At 31.4% G+C, this 20345-nt stretch overlaps 1 protein-coding gene and 1 long non-coding RNA gene across 2 annotated transcripts; both read right to left on the bottom strand.

The window, feature by feature from the left end:
• Nucleotides 1-3507: 3507 nt before the first annotated feature.
• Nucleotides 3508-9884, bottom strand: LOC113691075 (GDSL esterase/lipase At2g42990-like). Its single transcript, XM_027209263.2, has 3 exons — nucleotides 9448-9884; nucleotides 7055-7550; nucleotides 3508-3818 (listed from the first exon to the last, which is right to left on the bottom strand). The coding sequence occupies exons 1-3, from the start codon at nucleotides 9808-9810 to the stop codon at nucleotides 3625-3627; spliced, it is 1053 nt and encodes a 350-aa protein (XP_027065064.2). The 5' UTR covers nucleotides 9811-9884; the 3' UTR covers nucleotides 3508-3624.
• Nucleotides 9885-14401: 4517 nt separating this feature from the next.
• LOC140007702 (uncharacterized) lies at nucleotides 14402-16266 on the bottom strand. The gene is made up of 2 exons (XR_011815051.1): nucleotides 15905-16266; nucleotides 14402-14596 (listed from the first exon to the last, which is right to left on the bottom strand). It is a non-coding gene; the product is annotated as an uncharacterized lncRNA (long non-coding RNA).
• Nucleotides 16267-20345: the final 4079 nt, after the last annotated feature.

Here is a 20345-nt window from a genome sequence, read left to right as displayed (position 1 = left end):
AATTATCCATTTATAACCGATTTATTCTAAATTTTTACAAGCTCATATAAATTCATTTTTAAACTAAATTATCAATTTATACCATTTTACACCCATCATTAATTTTAAATATTTACTTATTATGCCAAATAAGTCTAATTATCAATTTTTTTTCCATCCGCATGCCATGTCGCAAAATTACATATTATTTAATAATTGAACAATGAGAATCTAAAATTTTGGACTAAATAATATGAAAGTTAACAAAAAAATTTAATCCAAAACTTTTAACCCCTAGTATTTGTGATTTTTATTTTTTGGACACACTTTCAATAATATTACTTACTTGTTTTCGATGAAAGTTGAAGTGGACATATAATGTAAGTGGTGCAAGTTTCTAACCTGATCCCCGAAATTCAAAGGAAAAACAGTCCGCAATGATCTATGCTAGACTAGCAACAAACATGCAATCCAACTCCAAATGCAAATAATTTTGAACAGGGCAGGGAGGATTTGATTGGAACATAGGAAGAGATTATGAGTAGGAAGTTTTAAATTCAATACCTTTTCTTTATAAACAAAAAAGAAAAAAATTAAATAATTTTTGACAGCCTTTTTTTTTCCCATGGTTAAGAAGCTTTTTTTTTTTTTTTTTTGTCAAAGTTAAGAAGCATTTGGTTAAGTAGAAAAGACGAAATGAAGGGAAGGAAATGGGTGATTTGACGGGGTTAATTGTCGGTCAAAGAAAAAGTCTGGAAGTTGGGGTTGGGTGAGGTGGTGCCAGCTCTTTTTCACCCCGAGAAATACAAAAGGTTTGGGAATGTAAGTTAAATGGGTTAAATGGGTTAGATGGGTTAATCAATTATACCCATTTAATAAATGGGTATAATTGGGTAACCCATTTATATTCATATATAAAAATTTAATATATCCATATTCAATTATTAATGGGCGGGTATGGGTAAAATTAGTTAAATGGTTTTATTTGACACCTCTAGGTTTATGCCACCCTCCTTCTTTCTCATTATTTTATTTTAATTAGATTTAGAGATGGAATTCCTCTCCCATATCCGGGGTTTTAAAAAAGAGAATTGGGGAGTAAGGAATAAGTAGGGAATAATTTGGCATTTGATTCAGTTGTGACTCTCATCGTTTGCACTTCTCCAAATTTTAGTTGAAATTGAATACATTGGAGATTGTTAACAATTTTAATAGTTAATTTTGGAAAAACTGACAGGTGGAGACCCTTTAACAAGTACTACCTATGATAGAGTTTTTTGTCAAATAACACTTGCTAAAAAATATTCCCAATGTGATTCACTTTCAAATTTTATTCCCAAAATGATATTATTGTTGTCATCTAATTATCCTGATTGCCATGTAGGGTAACAAGAAAGAAAAGTTCTAATCTAGTTTATAGTTTTTAACATGAACTAATATTTTAAAATTTTTTATTATAGAGACACAAGAAAATTGCATAAGTTTTATAATTTCCTTTGATTATCTAAAATAAATTCTACCATTATTGACCTTGCTATTGTTGGTCTCTGAATTTTTTTAAATGTATCAAACATATTTCATATATTTTTTTTCAAAAAATAAATTTAAAAATACAAAAATTGCAACGAAAATTGCAACGAAAATTGTAAGCAATTACAAAAACTTCAAGACTTCATATTTGTTTTTGTTATCCTTCCTACTCTTTGAAAAGACAAAAGAATAATCTTCATTTGCCTTAAGATTATCGACTCGAGAAACATATTTTTTATATGCTATTAATATACATATTAGTTTCTTAGATTATGTTTGACAAGGAAAAGATAATGAAAAAAAAATGTGGGAAGGTTTAGAGAGAAAATTGGAGAAGATATTAGATGAGAAAGAGAAATGGAGGGTATCTTTATCTCCATCCTGGCACATATGTAGCCTAAGGGTCCGTTTGTTTCGGGTGAAAATATTTTCTAGGAAAATATTTTCCTAATTTCCCGTGTTTGGTTGCACAAAAGTTACTGAAAACATTTTTTTATGTAAAATATTTTCACTTATCTTATGGAAAACAACTTCCCTTCCAAACTTATTGAAATTGTTTTCCGAAATGCATGCATCCCGCCTGTAGTATGTTCCAAACTTACTAAAAACATCTTGTAGTATGTTCTTTTTTTTTTAGTGTAAACAGGAGAACTCGAACCCAAAACCTCTTCCTTACACTCCCTCCCCCATACCACCCAACCCAACCCAACCCTCCCCTAGTATATTCAAAATTAAAAAAAAAAAACCTCATCCTGTTCATTCTATGCTAGTAATTAATTATGTATAATAGGGACATTCTTTTCTAGAGAAACTTTCAGCAGTGAGAGTGCAAGATATATGTCACAATAAGCATTGCATGTGATTGATATTTGACACTAAATGGCCAGCAATTTGTTTATTGTTTAAGGAGATATTTTTTATTCATATATACATTTCTCCAAGATTTTTTAAAATTAAACAATGAGATAAATTTTCTTATTTTGCATGGGAAGAAGTATGTAGTTATAATGTGTAAAAAGTAAAGATAGAAATAAAAGTGAAAATATTTCAAAAGTTAAACAAACGCCAGAAAAATGAAGTAAGAAAATATTTTCAATAAACTAACCAAACACCTGAAAATGATGAAAGGGAAATGATTTTCATGGAAAATTACTTCCACGAAAAATATTTTCCCAAGGAAAATATTTTACTTCCAACCAAACAGGCCCTAAGTGGCAAAAAAAAGATCATAAAGGTAATAAATTTTAAAATTAGATTAGTTTGGATATATGTTTTGAAAGAAGAGTTATTTTGGCAATAAACTCCCTACGATGAACCCTGTTTCTATATTGATAGACAATGCTCACCAAAACGTAGTAACATTTATATATGGCAACTTTTTGTGAAAAAAAGAAAAAAAGTTGTGAGTTTGGATAACAAAGTTATAGTTCTTCGAAAGAAAAAAAAAAAGACAACAAAGGAAAACAAGGACATGCCCTCAAAATGTAAAGTAACTGTTTTTGATAAAACACTAAGTTTAGTCAATGAACAATTGAGTTTTCTAACTATAGAACTCAACCGCTAATGACAAGCTTATTATATTAATTCAAGAACTTACTATGCTATAATTTATTCATTAACCGAAATTGGAACCGTAGATATAGGTATGAAACAGTCATTGAAGAATTAATAAATAGATACACCAATAATTTCAATGTACCTGCAAAAGAATAATGGGCAATGCAAGTTTTCTGATTGAAGAACTCAACTGCTAAGGGCAAACCTTATATCAATCAAAGAGCTTAGTAAACTATAATATCATTCCTTATCGAAATTGTACCAAACATTCATTGAAGAATTTTGTTTTTTCCGAACAGTGGAGGGGTGGAACTTAAAAAACAGGGAAGATGTTGGGGGTCGAGAGATTTGAATCCAGGACCAAAACTTCTTTGGCATTAAAGAATTAAAAAAATAGATAAAACAATAATTTCAACATACTTGCAAGAGAATACTGGGCAGTGCAACAATGTCTTATTTATTTTTATTACATCCTGGTGAGTGGTAACAATCAATATATATAAATTTTACATAATCAGAAAACATAGAATCAATAGATAAAAATTTAATTAATTAGGCCTACAAAAACACATTTACTACATGTTTAATCACGTAGTCGGAGATGATCCGATTAGTTTTCTCTGTTGGATGGAAAGAATCCCAGAACACGTACTTATTTGCATCCGTACACGTCAATGGATTCAAACGATGACATAAGTATCCCATCTCAAACAGTCCTGAGGCACAACAGGCTACTGCTGCACTTTCAAACCCTGTTTCAGTGCAAAATAGAGCAATTTTTAGCTATGACAATCACTGTATTATTTTAGTGATGGATTAGAATAGTTAATTTGAGAATCAAGTATATATTATTTGTGAAAATAAAAAAAAAATGTGGTCAATAGTCCATGGAAAATATTATTCTTTATCCCCGCCCCTCTATTTTGAAAAGAAAAAAATGACAAACTCTTTTATCCATTATCAGCTAACAACAATGTGTACCACTAGGTACCCATAATTGTAAGGCTTTGGGTATCTGTATTTTCTTTTAAACTCATTAGGGTTTAGGTTTGGATGTAAATAATTTAATGAATTTGAGTTTGCATATAGCGATTGCAATCAGAACTCAAGGCGAGTCATCATTACTAGGGGGGTTAAAAAAGAACCGAAAAAGCAGATAATCGAAAAAATCAAATTGGTCCAAATTGAAAAATAAAGTAACTAAGCCATAATTTCTAGAATCGTTAGATTACCCAAACTTATTTTTAAAAAATTAGATTAGGGTGCGGTTTTCAATTTTTAATAACCTACCCGCATATGTGTAAGGTTAGTTAGGGTGACTAATACTCAAACTTCAATCTGTAATTATTTAGTCATTTGCTGAACCATTATACAGTTTATGTTTCACAACTTCTAAGCTTATCTATGTAAGCCTAACTCCCATTTACCTTTTCTACTTCCTACATTCATCGCTACTAATTTCATTTACTCCATTACTCCGTTTTTTTTTTTTCAAAAATTTATCTTCTTTTCTCATAAATTCTATCCATTTCATCACTCTATTAATTATTTTGTTTTCAATTTTTAAAGCTTACATGTTTGGTTGTGGACTGATTTGCCATCCTTAGTAAGAAAATAAATTAATAGCTTTCAAGAAGTGAAGAAAACGAAAGCAAATTTTTGGAATATTCAATACAATAAATATCTAACATGTTTTAATTTTCTATTTTGTTGATAGTTTTATTAGAGTTATAGGATTAAATGATGTTATTAATTTGGACAAAGGTTTTATTCTTTGCTTTTTTAAACTAATTCTATTTTTTCCCCCACAAGTACAAGAGGATTATATTATCCTATATGCTGGCCCTATTTCACAGATTAACCAGTTGAATAGGGTTAGGATATGGGTTTCAATTTTGTTGAACCAACACATGTAATTAGGATCAGCGAAATTGCAAATAAACTGATTTCGCTATCCATAAACACCACTAATCATTACTTCATTATTTAGGTGACAACTGTAAAATTTTTGTTACTACATCAATAAACAAGAATTAGATGCTAATCCCAAGCCTATATAAAAGCTATAGAAGGTATTGGATAAATGAACTTTTATCCACGACCCTTTTCGTCCCTCAAGTCTTTTAAGTGTTTATTAAGTCTCCAACTTATAAATTTGATTCTAATTGATCCCTCCAAGTCAAATTTAAGTACGTAATTCTTACTTGTCTATTGTGGCTTGATTTAATGTCTGTTTTTCACCTCTAAGTTGAAAAACAAGGCATGTTAGATCTTTTTAAAGTTCTCATCAAGTATTTAATAGTTAACTAATTTGATTCACAAAATTGACAACACTATCATTTTAACAATTTATATAAATAAATCAAAAATGAAAAATTGCTCTTCAAATAATTACAATCTTAATATTACTAAGATTTTGGAAATGAATTATTAAAAGTTGTCTATAATCTTGGGAATATGTTTAATTATAAGTAGACTGCATGCATTTGCCTCAGCAGTAGGCTAGCAATAGCATCCCCGCCTGTGCATCAGTCTTTACAGAACGTCAACACATTGGTGGGTCCCATGCCGACAGAAGCACGTGCAACCGAACTAAATTTCTTTCCTTTTTTTTTTTTTCTAACTATCAATACTAAATATCTTTTTTTTTTTTTTTTTTTTTTTTGCCAGCAACGATATATTTGTATAACCTACTCAATACTAAATATCTAACTGACCAAAATTCCTGATTTTCAAGATTAATTTTTTTAAGCAATATATCAATGCAGGTATTGATTAGGAATTCCATATCTATTTATTAATAGGAGATGGTCATGGATTTTGGAATACTATTGTTAGTACCAATTGCTTATAGCAAGTTTTTTTTTTCAATTTTTTTTAGTAGAGTAGGGTTAAAATTTAAGAAACAGAAAGAGGAAGGGAGAGTTGAACCCAGAACCTCCAATTCCTGGGCAATTTAGTACATGATTTGATGAGTTCTTAGCAAAATATGAGAAATATGCACCTGATTTGTTATCATTGATACAATTTCACGTAATTCAAATTTACACCGTTAGCCAAATGAGATATTTAATATAAGTCACCATTTTGAATGTGTATAGGAGATGATCATTCAAACGGTTGACAGTCCAGATTGGACTGTCATGTCTATTTTGGTTGCCCTTTAAATTGTATGGGAAAGATCAAATCTATTGGTGATTTTGTTGAGCTCCACGTCTTAAGTGCATAAAAGAAGAAATATATATATACATTGTAAAATAGTTTTCAATTGTTCTAGAAAATATATAATTTTTAAGCTTTTCTACTTCTGATTAAGAAAACATTATTATTAAATCAAATATAAGAATATAAGAATTTGTTCTTGTTATCAAAGTTTTGATAAAAACAAAAATATGTCAAAGGTAGCTCTCTAATTCAGCTGGAACAAGCTAGCTAAAAGCAGAAATATAAATAGAATGAGATCACCTTAGAACAACTTTTACATAAACTCAAAAGGGAATTAAAAAAAAACAGTTAAAGAAAGCTAAAATTAAGAAATTTTATGCAACTGAGGTTAGACTCTTGAAAGAAAATATTGCTTTTGCTTTAGAGTAACAATACACTAATGTTTTAAAAGTGTCTTCTTCTTTTTTTTTTTCCTTTTCTTTTTTTACTACAATAAAAATGCTATTGTTATCTAGCACGTAAACAGTGTTCAACAAATTGTCAAAGCTCAGTGTATAGTATAAAGTATTACAATTTGTTTTTAGATGTACTACTTATGAGCTAGTATCATTTTTCTCTATTTATAAACATGTATTGTTAGTTGTATATCGTCTACAACAATTATCAGCGACAAATTTCACTGCCTTCTACACAAAATTAGAGGTTAAAAAACCCCCCATTTAATAATTGCTAAGGGTAATTAGCTTTCGAAATTAATGCAAATTTTAGCACTTGAATAATTTAAAAAGCTCATTTTGGAGGATGTAAAAGAAGGTTGACTTACCAAAAGCAGATGGTTTCTGAATCATTTGTAGAAGAGTGTTGTAAGGATTGGACAAGACTGCTCTGATGCCAGTAAGCTCCCCATTAAGCTTTTGGACCAAACCATTCAACTTCCCATTGAAGTTTAGAGCCACAACATTGTAACTTTTTATGCATTCATTTCCATTTCCACCAAAATAATTTGTGGTTCTTTCCAAAGGAAGACATCCCATTGGAGGAAGTCCAGTTAAGACTATTTTCCTTGCTCCCAATTGATACAAATCTAAGGTAAACTTTTCTGCTATTCCAAGAAGAAACGCTTGGTACTGATCAATGTTGTATTGGGATCTTCTGTGTGGCAATGTATAATAATTTTCCAAGAAATCATTTGTTCCTACGCTGATCACGTACAAAGCCTCATGAATAATGAAGTTGGCTTTTGCTGTTCCTAAATAGGCTTTGAGTTTCTTTTGATAGTCCTTGAAATACTCCACTTCCTTCCAAAGAGGTATTACATTCTGCATTTGAAGTACAGTTCTACATACAGTTAGTACATCACATTCTCATATTACTATCAACATTCTAAAATTCCCATTTTTTTTCAATTTTATTTTGACCTCTTTCTTCTGTTAGAATTAATCTTTGATACACCATCTATGCAAATAAGTTTTTATTCAAACTGATTTTGATGTATGCCACCTGTGCAAAAAAAAAAAAAAAAAAAAAAGATAGCTCAAGACTTGAACAGAAGTTAAGTATCATGCATCCAAATTTGTTAATAATAGAATAGATTAATCATGTTATTTGTCAGAGAAAAATAGTTAGAGTTGTGTTTGGATTACATTTTCCATGATTTTTCATGAAAAAATTACTGTAGCGATTTGATGTATGTGAGGAAAAAAAGATAATAGGGAAATGTGATAACGGAAAATAACGTAATTTTCCGACGAAAAACCGTAATCCAAACAAGGCAATCTTTTGAAGATTTAAAACATGAATATTTATTTCAAAAAGTAGGTTTGACTTTATGGTGCACAAAGCAGCTGTTGAATGTACAAGATATTTCTGCACTTTGACAGAAATCTACACCATTAATGGGGGAAAAAAAATAAATGGTAGCACAAGAAAATTTTAAATGTAAAACAGTATTACCAAAATTGCAAAATTAATTTGACAAATTTAAAAAAGTATCTAGATTTTAAATACGAAAAGAGATACAACTGCAGCATTTGTTATCGTATGCTAAAAAGGAAAAAGGAAAATTCACTCAGCATTTTTTTTTTTAAACAAAGTATGTATAGATGATGCCTGGCATCTATTATTTTCAAACTATTTGGTTGCCAACATTATTAAGCACAGGTGAACATTAAATGAACGGTTCGCAGTAATTACTTGGTCGGTCTTACTTTTATTTAACTTTTCAGAGATGCACATTAATAAATATGTACTTTGTCTTTGGTCCGAATACAGATTTACCTTGACTTAAATATTGTAAGGATTTTTCTAACGGATAGCTGGACATCCGTTAATGTACCTAAATTTCAACTAATCTAACATCTATATATACACGCGCTAATAATTACTACTTTCCCTTACATATATATGCTTTTCCTAAATAATCTTATTTTTTCAAGTGTCTAATACCTGAAATGTATTTTAACAGTGCCCAATGAACACTATATTGTAAATTTTGAAATGTTGAAATTTAGCTAAAAAATGTATGGAATCTCATGTCCCAAAAGCATATTACTCCGTCTCTATATGATATCCACGGTATTTCATGGTTATTTAACTTTCAAAGTGAGCAATCATCAAGTGATAGGAAAACCATGCCAAAAAAAAAAAATTGAAGGTTTTTCTAACGGGTGCCAAATAAGCACGTACTCATTAGTCTAAATCACGCCAAGGGTTTTTTTTTTTTTTTTTTTTTTGCTGCATTTAAAAATAAACTTACAATTGAGAAGTCAAGAATCGAATGAAACATGTTCTGTTTATCTAGGTAATATCCCTATATTAAAGATATCACGTCTAAACTCATACTTCTTATAGTATATACAGTGAAAAATACCTCATTTACCAACAGAAAATGCAAATAATACAGAGGGGTACTCGAGTCATCTCCAAGCTGTGCAGTCTCGAGTTCAAACCCTAATTAGAGTTAATTATACCCAAATTATCATATTAGAAGAAATAGTGCATCACTCCAAGTGGTACACATTACTATTAAATTTCTTTAAAATGTGCATTTTTAATTGACTAGGGTCGTATCTATTATCCGTGTAATGAAGGCCATGTGTATGATAATACTTTTTTTTTAATTTTCTATATTAATAAAAATGGGGCTGGCATTCCCCTCCCATGTGCGAGGTTTATGCAAAAAAAATAATAATAATAAAGAAAGGACTAGGGACTTACAAGCACATCAGAGGTTTTATTGTCATATCCAGTACCAGCAGAAGCAAAGCAAACTCCTTGAGCAAAATCAGCGATAGTATAACTTGGATCCAAGTAAGCAGGCACAAATGGCCTCAGCCCAAAAGCCTCAGACATGAAATCAGTAGGTATTCGACCATTGCAGAACCTTCCGGTCGGCAAACCACCGTAGAAATCACGGCCATACGGCTGAAAATTGCTCTTGAGCACCGTGGAAATATGGTTGTTATTACCAGCATCAACTGAAGAGTCTCCAAAAACTATCAAGGCTGGGACTTTAGCATGTGCTAGGAAGATCTTCATGGCCAAAATGAGCCAAAAAATGTACTCTTTGCAGTACTCCATTTTTGTTCTTTTTTTGTGCTTTTGGGCATGCAGAACAAGGCCAGGTGACTGGGTTGGAAGTGTTGAAGAAATATGACGATGGGGTTTTTATAATAATAATGTTCTAGCTAGTGATGGAAATGACAGCATTTTATTTTCTTTTTTATTTTGAATGAGTAGAGGGGGCAAAGTTTGTTGAAGTCATTAATGGGAAATAAAATCAGCCTCATTGAAAATCCGGTACAAGAGGCAAGCCAAGTTTTTATGGTAATTAATGAGAGACTTGATTGAATCCATGCCATGGGGGGTCAGGTTGGTGTGTGTAGTTCAGTTTGGTGCAGCTGAACCAATTAGTAGTGTCCAAACTTTGGTTTTAATTAATGATTCCAACGCATAGTAGTATATGAGTAATTAGTTTCTTGTTATTTATTAGTGTCTTTGATTGACCAAAAATTGAGGCAAAATATACAGGTGGGACTTAATGTCTGTGGGCACGTAGCTGGACAAAACAGCAAGACACGATCTTGAGGGTTGCTCAAGTATAAATATCGGTTAAAAAAGAATAAACAAAACAGTAAAAATACAATCGACCTGCGAACCAACATATCTCAGACAATTATGCTTGCGAGTATGGTGAACAGAAGGTTTTGCCACTGCTTTCTTCAAAGAGCCTTCAAGTACCTCGTTGCATGTTAATGGAACAGAAACCGGAAATGTTTGTTTCTTGACTTGATATGACACGAGCACTCATTAAGAGGCTGCCATGTGGTGCTCATGTAAAGGGAAGCTGCGCGGGCCGAATGCGGTTCATTTTGCATCCATGGACAATGTTTTGTCTATAAATGCCCAGCGATGCATTACTCTTTTTTTTTTTTAATTTTTCCGGAAAACTTTTTTTATTTTTTTCGTTTTTCCGTTCAAGGAAGACTCCAAACCTATAAAGAAGAAGGAGGAAGGAAGAAGGTTTGAAAGTTGAATTAGGAACTTCACAATCATCTAATGTTCATATCAGCTAAATTGAATTCTGAGTACTAATGACGCTGTTTATTTCTTGTTTGTGTAGTAATTGAACTTATGGCCTCTACCTTGGCTATAAAAACTCTCTGATGACATTTATGGTAACATGTAATTTTTTTTAATATCACTTGAAGCACTTTATTTTTCTTCATTTCTAGAGAATTATTGACTTAACCATTGGAATGACTTGTTGTAGCCAAACTCCAAATTAGGTCGATTGACCATTTGTCTTAGATCTGACTATTCAATAGTTTGACCCGACCAACATTAATTTTTATAGTGCAAAATTGGGAATTTAAATTCATTAGCCGATCAAAATTATTTAAGGTATCCTTGTGGGCCTAAATCTTTTGAGAGAATTCGAGAGTGAGAGGGCATCCAATCACCGCTTTAGGAGTTTAGTTCATTGAAAATAGGATGCAACTGGCCGGTATTGATTGAGAGAAGGGACTAAACTTTGGCATTAAGGGGAACAACAAAAAGTTTTCTTAAAGATTTCACAAATAGAAATTAAACATTTTTAATCAACAAAAAGAACCACTACTACAAAGGTGTCCTTTTATGACATTCAAAAGCGTCATTATAGATCTATGTCATGATGTTTAGGCTATAATGACGCTCTACTGAAAGCGTCATCCATTCTAGTGTCACGATAGGTTTATGACAGTTTTAAGTGTCCCAATTTATCATTATTATGACATTATTAAATGTCATTATCTATGCCTATTATGACACCTTCAAATGACAAGAAATGCTGGGGTACAATAACCAATGTTTTGAAAATCGGACCGGACCGGCTGGTTCGATCAGTTGAACCGCGAACCGGCCATGACACCGATCCGGTTCAATACCATAGTTGACTTTGCCAGAAAACAAGTCAAGAACCGGTCGAACCGTAAAAACCGCGGTTGAACCGCTATTGAACCGTTTTTCAACCTTCATCTTTTTTTTTGCAAAATGCAACTATGAAGATTCAAACTCAAGACCTTTGTAATAGAAGACCAATGTATTAACCATTGCACCATCACATCTTATTAATTTTTTTTGATAACTTATTTATATAAATCAAACACTCATATTTCTTTTTTTCATTTTTCTTACAAAATCTCATCCTCTCATGGCTCTTTCTTTTTAATTTTCAACTATCTCTCTCTCTATCATCTTTTTTTTTGTCACTTCCTTTTTAATCAAACCTCTTTATTTTTAATTTATTGATGTTTTCTTCCATCTTTTAATTTTGTTTTTGTCCATTAAATTGAAAAAAGTTAAAAAAGAATTATTTTTTTAACCCAAATTATTTAATGCTACAACCACTCACTTTTATCTCATTTTTTGTTTCTTATCAAGTTTACATTTCTATTTTCGATTTTCTTGACTTCCTTCGAACTCCAAACTTCTTTTTTTAAATTGCAATCTCTAAAACGTAAATTAAAATTTAAGTTCACAATATCTAAATTCTCATAGGCGTGAATTTTGTATAATTTCAAAATATTGTGATATTTTTGGGTTGGAATTAGATATAATTGAAATTGAGATGAAATTTATTTGTTTTAACTTATAATTTAAAAAATTTATTTTTAAAAAATCCAAGTTATTAAAAAATAGTAAACCTTTCATCATATAAAGTATTAAATTAATCCATTACATGTCTTATTTTGTACATATATATATTTATATAAATAATTTTTTAAAAAATTCATTGAACCGAGGTTGAACCGGTCCGACCGATTGAACCTCGACCCTTTCACTTCACCGGTTCAATTAACGGTCCGGTTTTTAAAACATTGACAATAACATATCACGACGCTTTTTTAGTATAAGTAGATAGAAATATTATGACACTTTTGAAGAGTAACTAGATCAGGCTTTTATGACATTTTTTACTTGTCAGTTTAGCATCCAAATTAAAGTGTTCCAACTTCCTGTTGTATATCATCTGACGTCAGAAACCACATTTCATCCTGCTACACAAGCATCTCAGATCCTAAATTTTGAAGGATTGTAACGTAGCTAGTACAATAATATAAAAGAAGCAATACAATCATCCAAACTTGAGCAAAAGTACATCATCCAAACAATCCACACCAAAAGTGTCTACAAATTACATACTAATTTAGATGGTTTTAAATTAGTCGTGTACATATAAAGGACGCACAGGATAGCAACTCAACTACAAAGCAAGGAAGATGCCTTCAAAAAACTGCCATTTGACCCAATGTTGCTTTAGTTTTCTTCAATACTCACCTACAAGTGTCGTAAACCAAACAAGACAAATTACAATTCACACACATCTTATTTTACAGTTTTAACATTAGAATACAAATAATAACTATATTAGACAAATGGTAAAGGTATGACAAAAAGAGTACTAGATTTATTGGCCAAACAATAGCTACTCCAATTGCATCTCTAATTTTCGGAAATTATGGTATGGCCTCATCAACTCCTCATTACTCTCCACGGGCACATTCACATGAACTTCACACCAACGTGACCCCAAAGGTGTGTCACCAACTTTAGCCGTAAGATCCAAACTTCTAACCTCTCCAACAGCCAAAATTTTGTTTGGATCAATCATGCTCCTTATTGTAACATCATCCCCAACCTTGAAAATATTAATTTTATAAAGTTTGTGAAAATCATACATAAGAGTGTTGACCTTGGTCGATCAATCCTTGGTTTTGATGATTAACAAACCAAAATGTAGATTTGGACTAATGTTTTTATGTGAGCAATTTGTTAGAACAGATTCTTGTGGCACAAAAGAAGAAGCAAAAACAGGGCAATCATGTCGGACGTCCGAAAGGAAGCTATCGGACGTCCGAAAGGATGAAGAACATCAAGAAGGAAACTCTGTCGGACGCTCGTGAGGAAGCATCGGACGTCCGGAAGGATCGGACGCACGCCTCGGACGCACATCAATCGTATCGGACGTACGAAAAATTTCGCAAAGATTTGATGACTCTTTGACGACGTTCGGACGCAGGGTTCGGACGTCCGACAGGTGGTTTGGACGCAGGGTTTGGACGTCCGACAGGCCAACGGCTAGTTTTGACAGCATTTAATATTTGACCGTTGGAGAGCCTTTTGGAGCCATTTCTCACCTTCTATAAACACCCCAAAGCACAAGAAGACAAGGGACTTTTGCCAACACAAAATACAAGCTTACAAGTGAGATTTTTGAGTAGAAAGATTCTTTGTTGGTTGTATAAGGGGTTGGGAAAGTTGGGTTGTGAGGTTGCTCAAGTGAAGGTTACTCTCTAGGAGGAGTAAAATCTTGGTGAAGGTGAACCTATCACTTGAAGTGGTAAAACCTTGGTGAAGGTTGCCTCATTTGTATAAAATAGTTCTTAATTGGGTGAGTGATCTTTCAAGTGTAGGTTGTTGAGGGTTAACTAGAATAGTTGTAAAACTCCTTGGCTCAACCAAAGAGTGTTTGGGGTGAGGAAGAAATGAGCTTTCACTTGTACATCTTGGTTAGCATCGCCATCTATTGAAGAGGCTATTGGATTAATATTTGGTTTGCATTTCTTATCTTTTCTCTTTAATTAAGTTTTCTTTATTGTGCTTAAATTTGATATATCTTTGTGCATCATTGTGAAATTGTTTGTACTCATTGGGTTGCACCAGGCCTTACAAAGAGAGCAACTCCTAAACAGAAATTCATTACATAATACTACAAACCAACCCAAATTTCAGTGGTTTACACTCATCAATTAGGTACTCTTTTGCAATCAAATCATCAGTCCGACTTCTATTTCGAACATAATTCTTCAAGGTGCATAGGTACCTGAGATAATTACAAAATACTATGTTATAATAAGACTAATCACATTAAGAAAAAAAAAGATGAAATTTTAAACTTATGATAATTATCTTTCAATTGGATACATCCAACGATAGTATACTAGACCAATTATCCTTGCCTCAGTTGCTAAATGAATGGTCAAATGAACCATTACAACAAATAAAAATGGTAGAAACACACGCTCCAACTGGCATAGCACAATAGTAATTTCACTTTCCATTTGAACAAGTTCCCTAGGACAAAATGTTTTAGAACACAAATTTCTAAAGTAGTTGGACAACTTTATCAAGGGAGACCACACCGATTTTGGAAGAAGTTTTTGGTAGCATTATGGTAACAGTCGTTACATTAAAATGTGATTGTCATGGCTCTTAAGTCTGGATAGTTTAGGAGGTTTCAAGTGCACAGACTTTGAAATTGTGATTGAATAACCATTAGGAACTTTAACCTTTTTCAAAATTTTGCAAAATAATTCTTTCTCTTTCTTAAGTATGTTACGGCACTTTATTAGTCTCTTGATGACTCTCTATCTTCCTAACAAAATCCCAAAATCCAATTACAAGGAAGAACAAATAAACCAAATTTCAAGAGCCATCAAATGAAGAATGAACAAAGCTGAAAATAAGATGCTTAAACTAGACTAATAAGTTTCTTAAACTCTATTTGGTTTCTTATCACAATCCGAATCCGAATCCAAGAACTTGGTAATTGCCAACCACTCAAGTATTGCCCAAAGTTGCCTTGTTTAGGAGCACATAATTTAAGCATCTTCAAGTTCAACCAGCAGCATTAAAACTAGTCCAAACAGCTATTCAAATGGGGCAGCTATATTTTGAAAGTTTCTTTCTAGCAAAACAGCAAACACATAGCAAATATTATTAGACTTCACATTTTTGGCTAGAAAAGTATTACACTAAAAGCTTGAAATCAGTCCAAACTCATGACAAACAGAATAACCCACTCAAGTTCAACCAGCAGTATTAAAACTAGTTAAACAGCTATTCAAATGGGGCAGCTATATTTTGAAAATTTCTTTCTGGCAAAACAGCAAACACATAGCAAATATTATTAGATTTCGCGTTTTTGGCTGGAAAAGTATAACATTAAATGCTTGAAATCAGTCCAAACTCATGACAAATAGAATAACCCACTTAATATCAGGGTATTAGCCTTACAAACCAAAATTTCTAACCTAATTTTGCAAGGAAAACTCAACAGAAAATTGAATCAAGAGATGGAAAAATTAGGCACAAAAAGCAAATAACTTTCAAAAACCAAATGCAGACTAACCGTTTGTCTGCCACCACAATCTTGCCTTCCTCTACCTTCAAATGTCCTAATTATCACTAGCTTCAAATGCCCTAATTCCTCTTCGCAATCAAACCACGGATCCAAGAGTTACTTAGAGAGATGAAAAAAGGTGCGATGAGACATGGTGCAAGAGTATGAGAATGGATGTTGTGTACGATGATGCATGATTAGTTCTCTAGCTCAATTGGGATGATTGGTTCTATTTGGAGAGGAAAAATTGGGGGAGGAAACAATAGAGCTTGAGGTCGGGTAGGTTTCAAAGAAGGGCTTACAAATTTTCCTGAAAAAAGGCGCCTTAGTGGAGTGCCATTTTGTTTCAGCATTTTCTATTTTTTTTTTCAATCCGTTTCTAACATTACAATGTCATTTTGGTGTCTTCTTTTCCTTTTTAATGATTATTACTATTGCATGTCATATTAAGATTGTATTATGACATTTTACTAAAAGTGTCATAATAAGTGTGTCACTAAAGACTATTTTTGTAGTAGTGAACTGTTGGTTACATTGGATTGCGACTGAGAAAAAAAGTCCAATTCCACAATCAATGTAATTAATGACAAATAAATTAGAATTTTTATTCACTTTCACTGTCAAATAACCAGTGGAAGTATAGAATGCTCATTCTTTATCAATAATGTTTGGTAAAACACTTTCATATGTTAGAAAGGAAATGTCCTAAATAATCCCAAGTAATTTGGGATCAATAAATGTACGCATTCATCTTTTAGCAATTTAGTTGATGGTAATTCTTTTAGGTATTCCTGCATATGCTCAAACAAAATGCAAGAAAGGAATAAGAATAAAGCTAAAACTGTAACATAGACAACAGACTTATTAGCACATGACTTTTAAGTTTGAAACACATTGATAACAGAGGCAAGATGGAGCTTGATACATCAGATTTAGGGCATGTTTATACTCTTTAGAATGTAATTCACACGCCACATCAGCATTTCACTTTCTCCTCTTTTATTACACTTCCACTCACAATGAATTACACTCCACAAAATATAATAGTATGGGTCCACAATTAATTTTTTAATTAATGAATAGCCCATCAATTACTCATCTTTTGCACCAATTACTCCTCTTTTAATTTTTTTAATAATGGGTTTCTACCCATTACACGCATCATATCCATGATGCGTGTAATGGGTATTACACACCCGTGTAATGGGTGGCCCATTACACGATATATGCAACTCCGTTGGAGTTGCCCAGTGTCATACACTTTTTTGAAACTATGTATCTTTTCATTATGAGTTTGATAAACATACTTTTAGCCTCAGATTTTAATGGAATTTAGAAGACATAATCTGTATGATCCTGTTAACTAATTCTACAGCCACATGTTGCCACTTTAATGTTCATAGTAAGTCACATTAAGTTGTCTAAGGCCTTATTTGGGGTTGCGGTTCTTTTGGTAAAAAAAAAGTACTTTTAAAGTGTTTGGTGAATATCATCCCATAAAATTAGAAGTCGAGTTTTTGGTTTAAAAGTAGGAAAAATCGTTCAAAACGTCCCTCATAGTTTACAAGATGACTTTTTTCGTCCCTCACTTTTAAAAGTGTAATTTTACGTCCCTTACAAATTCATATTGATCAAATTTGGTCCCTACCTAGGTTTCTGACTAGTTTTTTGCCGGAATCCACCACGTGACTTGATGTGATCATTTTTTAAGGGCAAAATTATCAAATCAAATTTTTACATAATTTGATTCACACATTTTACAAAATGAATTGTTTCATTCCTCACATTTCAAAAAATGAATTTTTCCATCTCTCACATTTTTCAAAATGAATTTTTTCATTCCTCATTGATCATATGTATGAATAGTTTTTTTTTTATAAACTCACGTATATGTCTATTTGATTTTACCTGAATAGTACAAATAACATGTAATTTATCTCTATTTGATTTCATCTAAATATACTAATCGTAGTTATACACATGTTATTCAATAAATATATATAGGGGTTTAAAATTAATAATTTTGTTTGAAATCCATGTATATATTTATATGATTTCACCATTTAAACCTATTCAATATTTGTGACATTTCTCTTTTGGTAATAATTTATTTATTGAATTGTATAATAAGGTCATCTAATTAATGGGTTCTAACTCGAATTCTATAATTGTGCTAACAAATTTCAGTTTAAATATGAAATTTCTACTCGACACTTTTAAGACCAACAGTTGAAGTAATTGCCTTGTGATTGTCTTAAAATTTGAAAATGCCAATCACTTATTTCTTTTTGTCATAATTTTCTTTTGTTTATTTTTTCTGTCCAAATTTAATTCGATACAAACACTCGATAATATTGAGGATTAAATGTGTTCTTTATTTTCAAATTTGAGTAAAAAAAATGAATATAAGTGAAAAACTACCAATTTTTTTAAACCCATGTATATATCTATTTGATTTCACTTGAGTAGTATGAATAATATGTAATATATCTCTATTTGATTTCACATGCTATTCGTACTGTTCAGTGAAATCAAATAGATATATACATAGATTTAAAAAAAAAATTATTCACACACATGATCAATAAAAAGATGAAAAAATTCATTTTGAAAAATATGAAAGATAAAAAAATTCATTTTGTGAAACGTAAGGGACGATAAAATTTATTTTATGAAATGTGAGAAATTATGAATCGAATTATATAAAATTTAATTTTACAATTTGCCCTTAAAATGTGATCACGTGCAAGGCACGTGGTGAATTCCGACAAAAAACCTGTCGGAAACTTAAGTAGGGATAAAATTTGATCAATGTGAATTTGTAAGGGGCGTAAAATTACATTTTTAAAAGTAAGGGACGATAAAAGTTATTTTACAAAATGTGAGGAACGTTTTGAACGATTTTTCCTTAAAAGTATTGTTAGCAAAAACCCAAATTTGATACTTTTAGTAGCTTTTATGATTTAAAAATTAAAACATCAAATTTAATCATTTCATCCTATACTATGAACCAAATAAAGAGATAAACACTTTTAAAATTCTTCAAATTATAAATTATCCAATACAATAAGTACTTATTGAACTATATCTCCAAATAATATATTTAAAAGCACTTAAGCAATTAATAAGTACTTTTAATAAAAACTCTACCAAGAAAGTGCTTTTCAATAAGTTAATACAACCCCAAATAGGCCCTAAATTACTTATATTTACACCTAGTACAAGTTTTTTCCTTTTTCACGCAATAGTAAGTATTTTTATTAGTTGTCAAGAAAAAAAAGAGTTTACAAAGAGAATCTAGCAGCTCAGAAATACAAGCAGTGCTTTCTAACCTAGTGTAAGTTGATCCTTGCTCTTGATAATGCCACATAATGTTGTAATAATTTCATTTTGACTTGGATCAATGACAAGATTATTATGATGATTTTTTGTGCTGCTAAATAAGTGCATTAAAACTTACTGTGGTAAAACGATGTAAATACAAGGGGATTCGGAATCAAATACCACAACATCTTCGCGTTATCATCATTCTAGTGCATGCTGAAGTAATATTTTAGAATTTATGACAAATTTGCATTTCCTTAAAATTTGAAGGTAAGGCTTTTTTTTTTTTTTTTGTTTTAAAGGTCCCTTCTATCGTTTACTCACTTGCAAATAACTTTAAAAAAAAAAACTTTAGTTTTATTAAAAAGAATGAAAAAGGAAAATAAAATGAAAGGTCCAATATTGCAGCTTGGAAGCGAATGAACTAGTGTTACCTGGAAACTTGAGAAAACAGTTTCTTGTTCCAAATCAAGAACGATGTTTTTTTTTTAATACTTAGCAACTTTTTTGCCCCCTTGAGTGTGGCGTTGGTAAAATGTCTTGTTTTGCAAAACAATCATTGACTGTATTATTTGATATGGTTATTTTCAATAAAAATTGTTAAATTTACCTCTTTAAGGATTAATTTTATATATACTGATAGTACATACACTTTTACCGACCTTTAAATGCATGCCATTTAATTCTAATCTTATACAAGATAAACTTTTGTCTCAAACGACCAAAAAAGTGGGGGAGAACCAATAGGATTACTAAATTTTTGGCATTATCTACTTTTGATCACTACTTTCACTTTCAAGTTAACCTGTTTCCAATTCTGGAATGGTGCAGTATTATCTCATTCTGTATACTTTTTTTGGAATTACATCAAACAGAGATTACCTAATCTTATGTATAAATTGTTTGACGTAGTAATGAAAACTTTTTATTTGGCGGTTGTTGCAGCCCATAGAAAGTAATTTTTTGCATATCCAATAATTTAAGGTATAAAGTTCCTTTAATAGATTATCCCTTTACTAAACAACAACCAAACTTTATTGAAGGTCCTTTAATAGATCATCGTTACTAAACAACGACCAAGTGTAACGAGTAAATTAAATGCTCAAATTATGACAGCTATAGCCAA

The sequence above is a fragment of the Coffea arabica genome, chromosome 5c (genome assembly GCF_036785885.1).
Source record: "Coffea arabica cultivar ET-39 chromosome 5c, Coffea Arabica ET-39 HiFi, whole genome shotgun sequence".
NCBI lineage: Eukaryota > Viridiplantae > Streptophyta > Magnoliopsida > Gentianales > Rubiaceae > Coffea > Coffea arabica.
Note: the sequence above shows the minus strand (reverse complement) of the source record. Positions and strands in the feature narration are given on the sequence as shown.

What these genes read in the sequence shown, in the direction of transcription:
- LOC113691075 (XM_027209263.2), bottom strand. Translation starts at nt 9,810, where the DNA reads ATGGAGTACTGCAAAGAGTACATTTTTTGGCTCATTTTGGCCATGAAG. An exon ending in ATAAAACCTCTGATGTGCTT is followed by an intron (nt 7,551 to 9,447) that starts GTAAGTCCCTAG and finishes CTTCAAATGCAG; the next exon opens with AATGTAATACCTCTTTGGAA. An exon ending in TCAGAAACCATCTGCTTTTG is followed by an intron (nt 3,819 to 7,054) that starts GTAAGTCAACCT and finishes GCACTGAAACAG; the next exon opens with GGTTTGAAAGTGCAGCAGTA.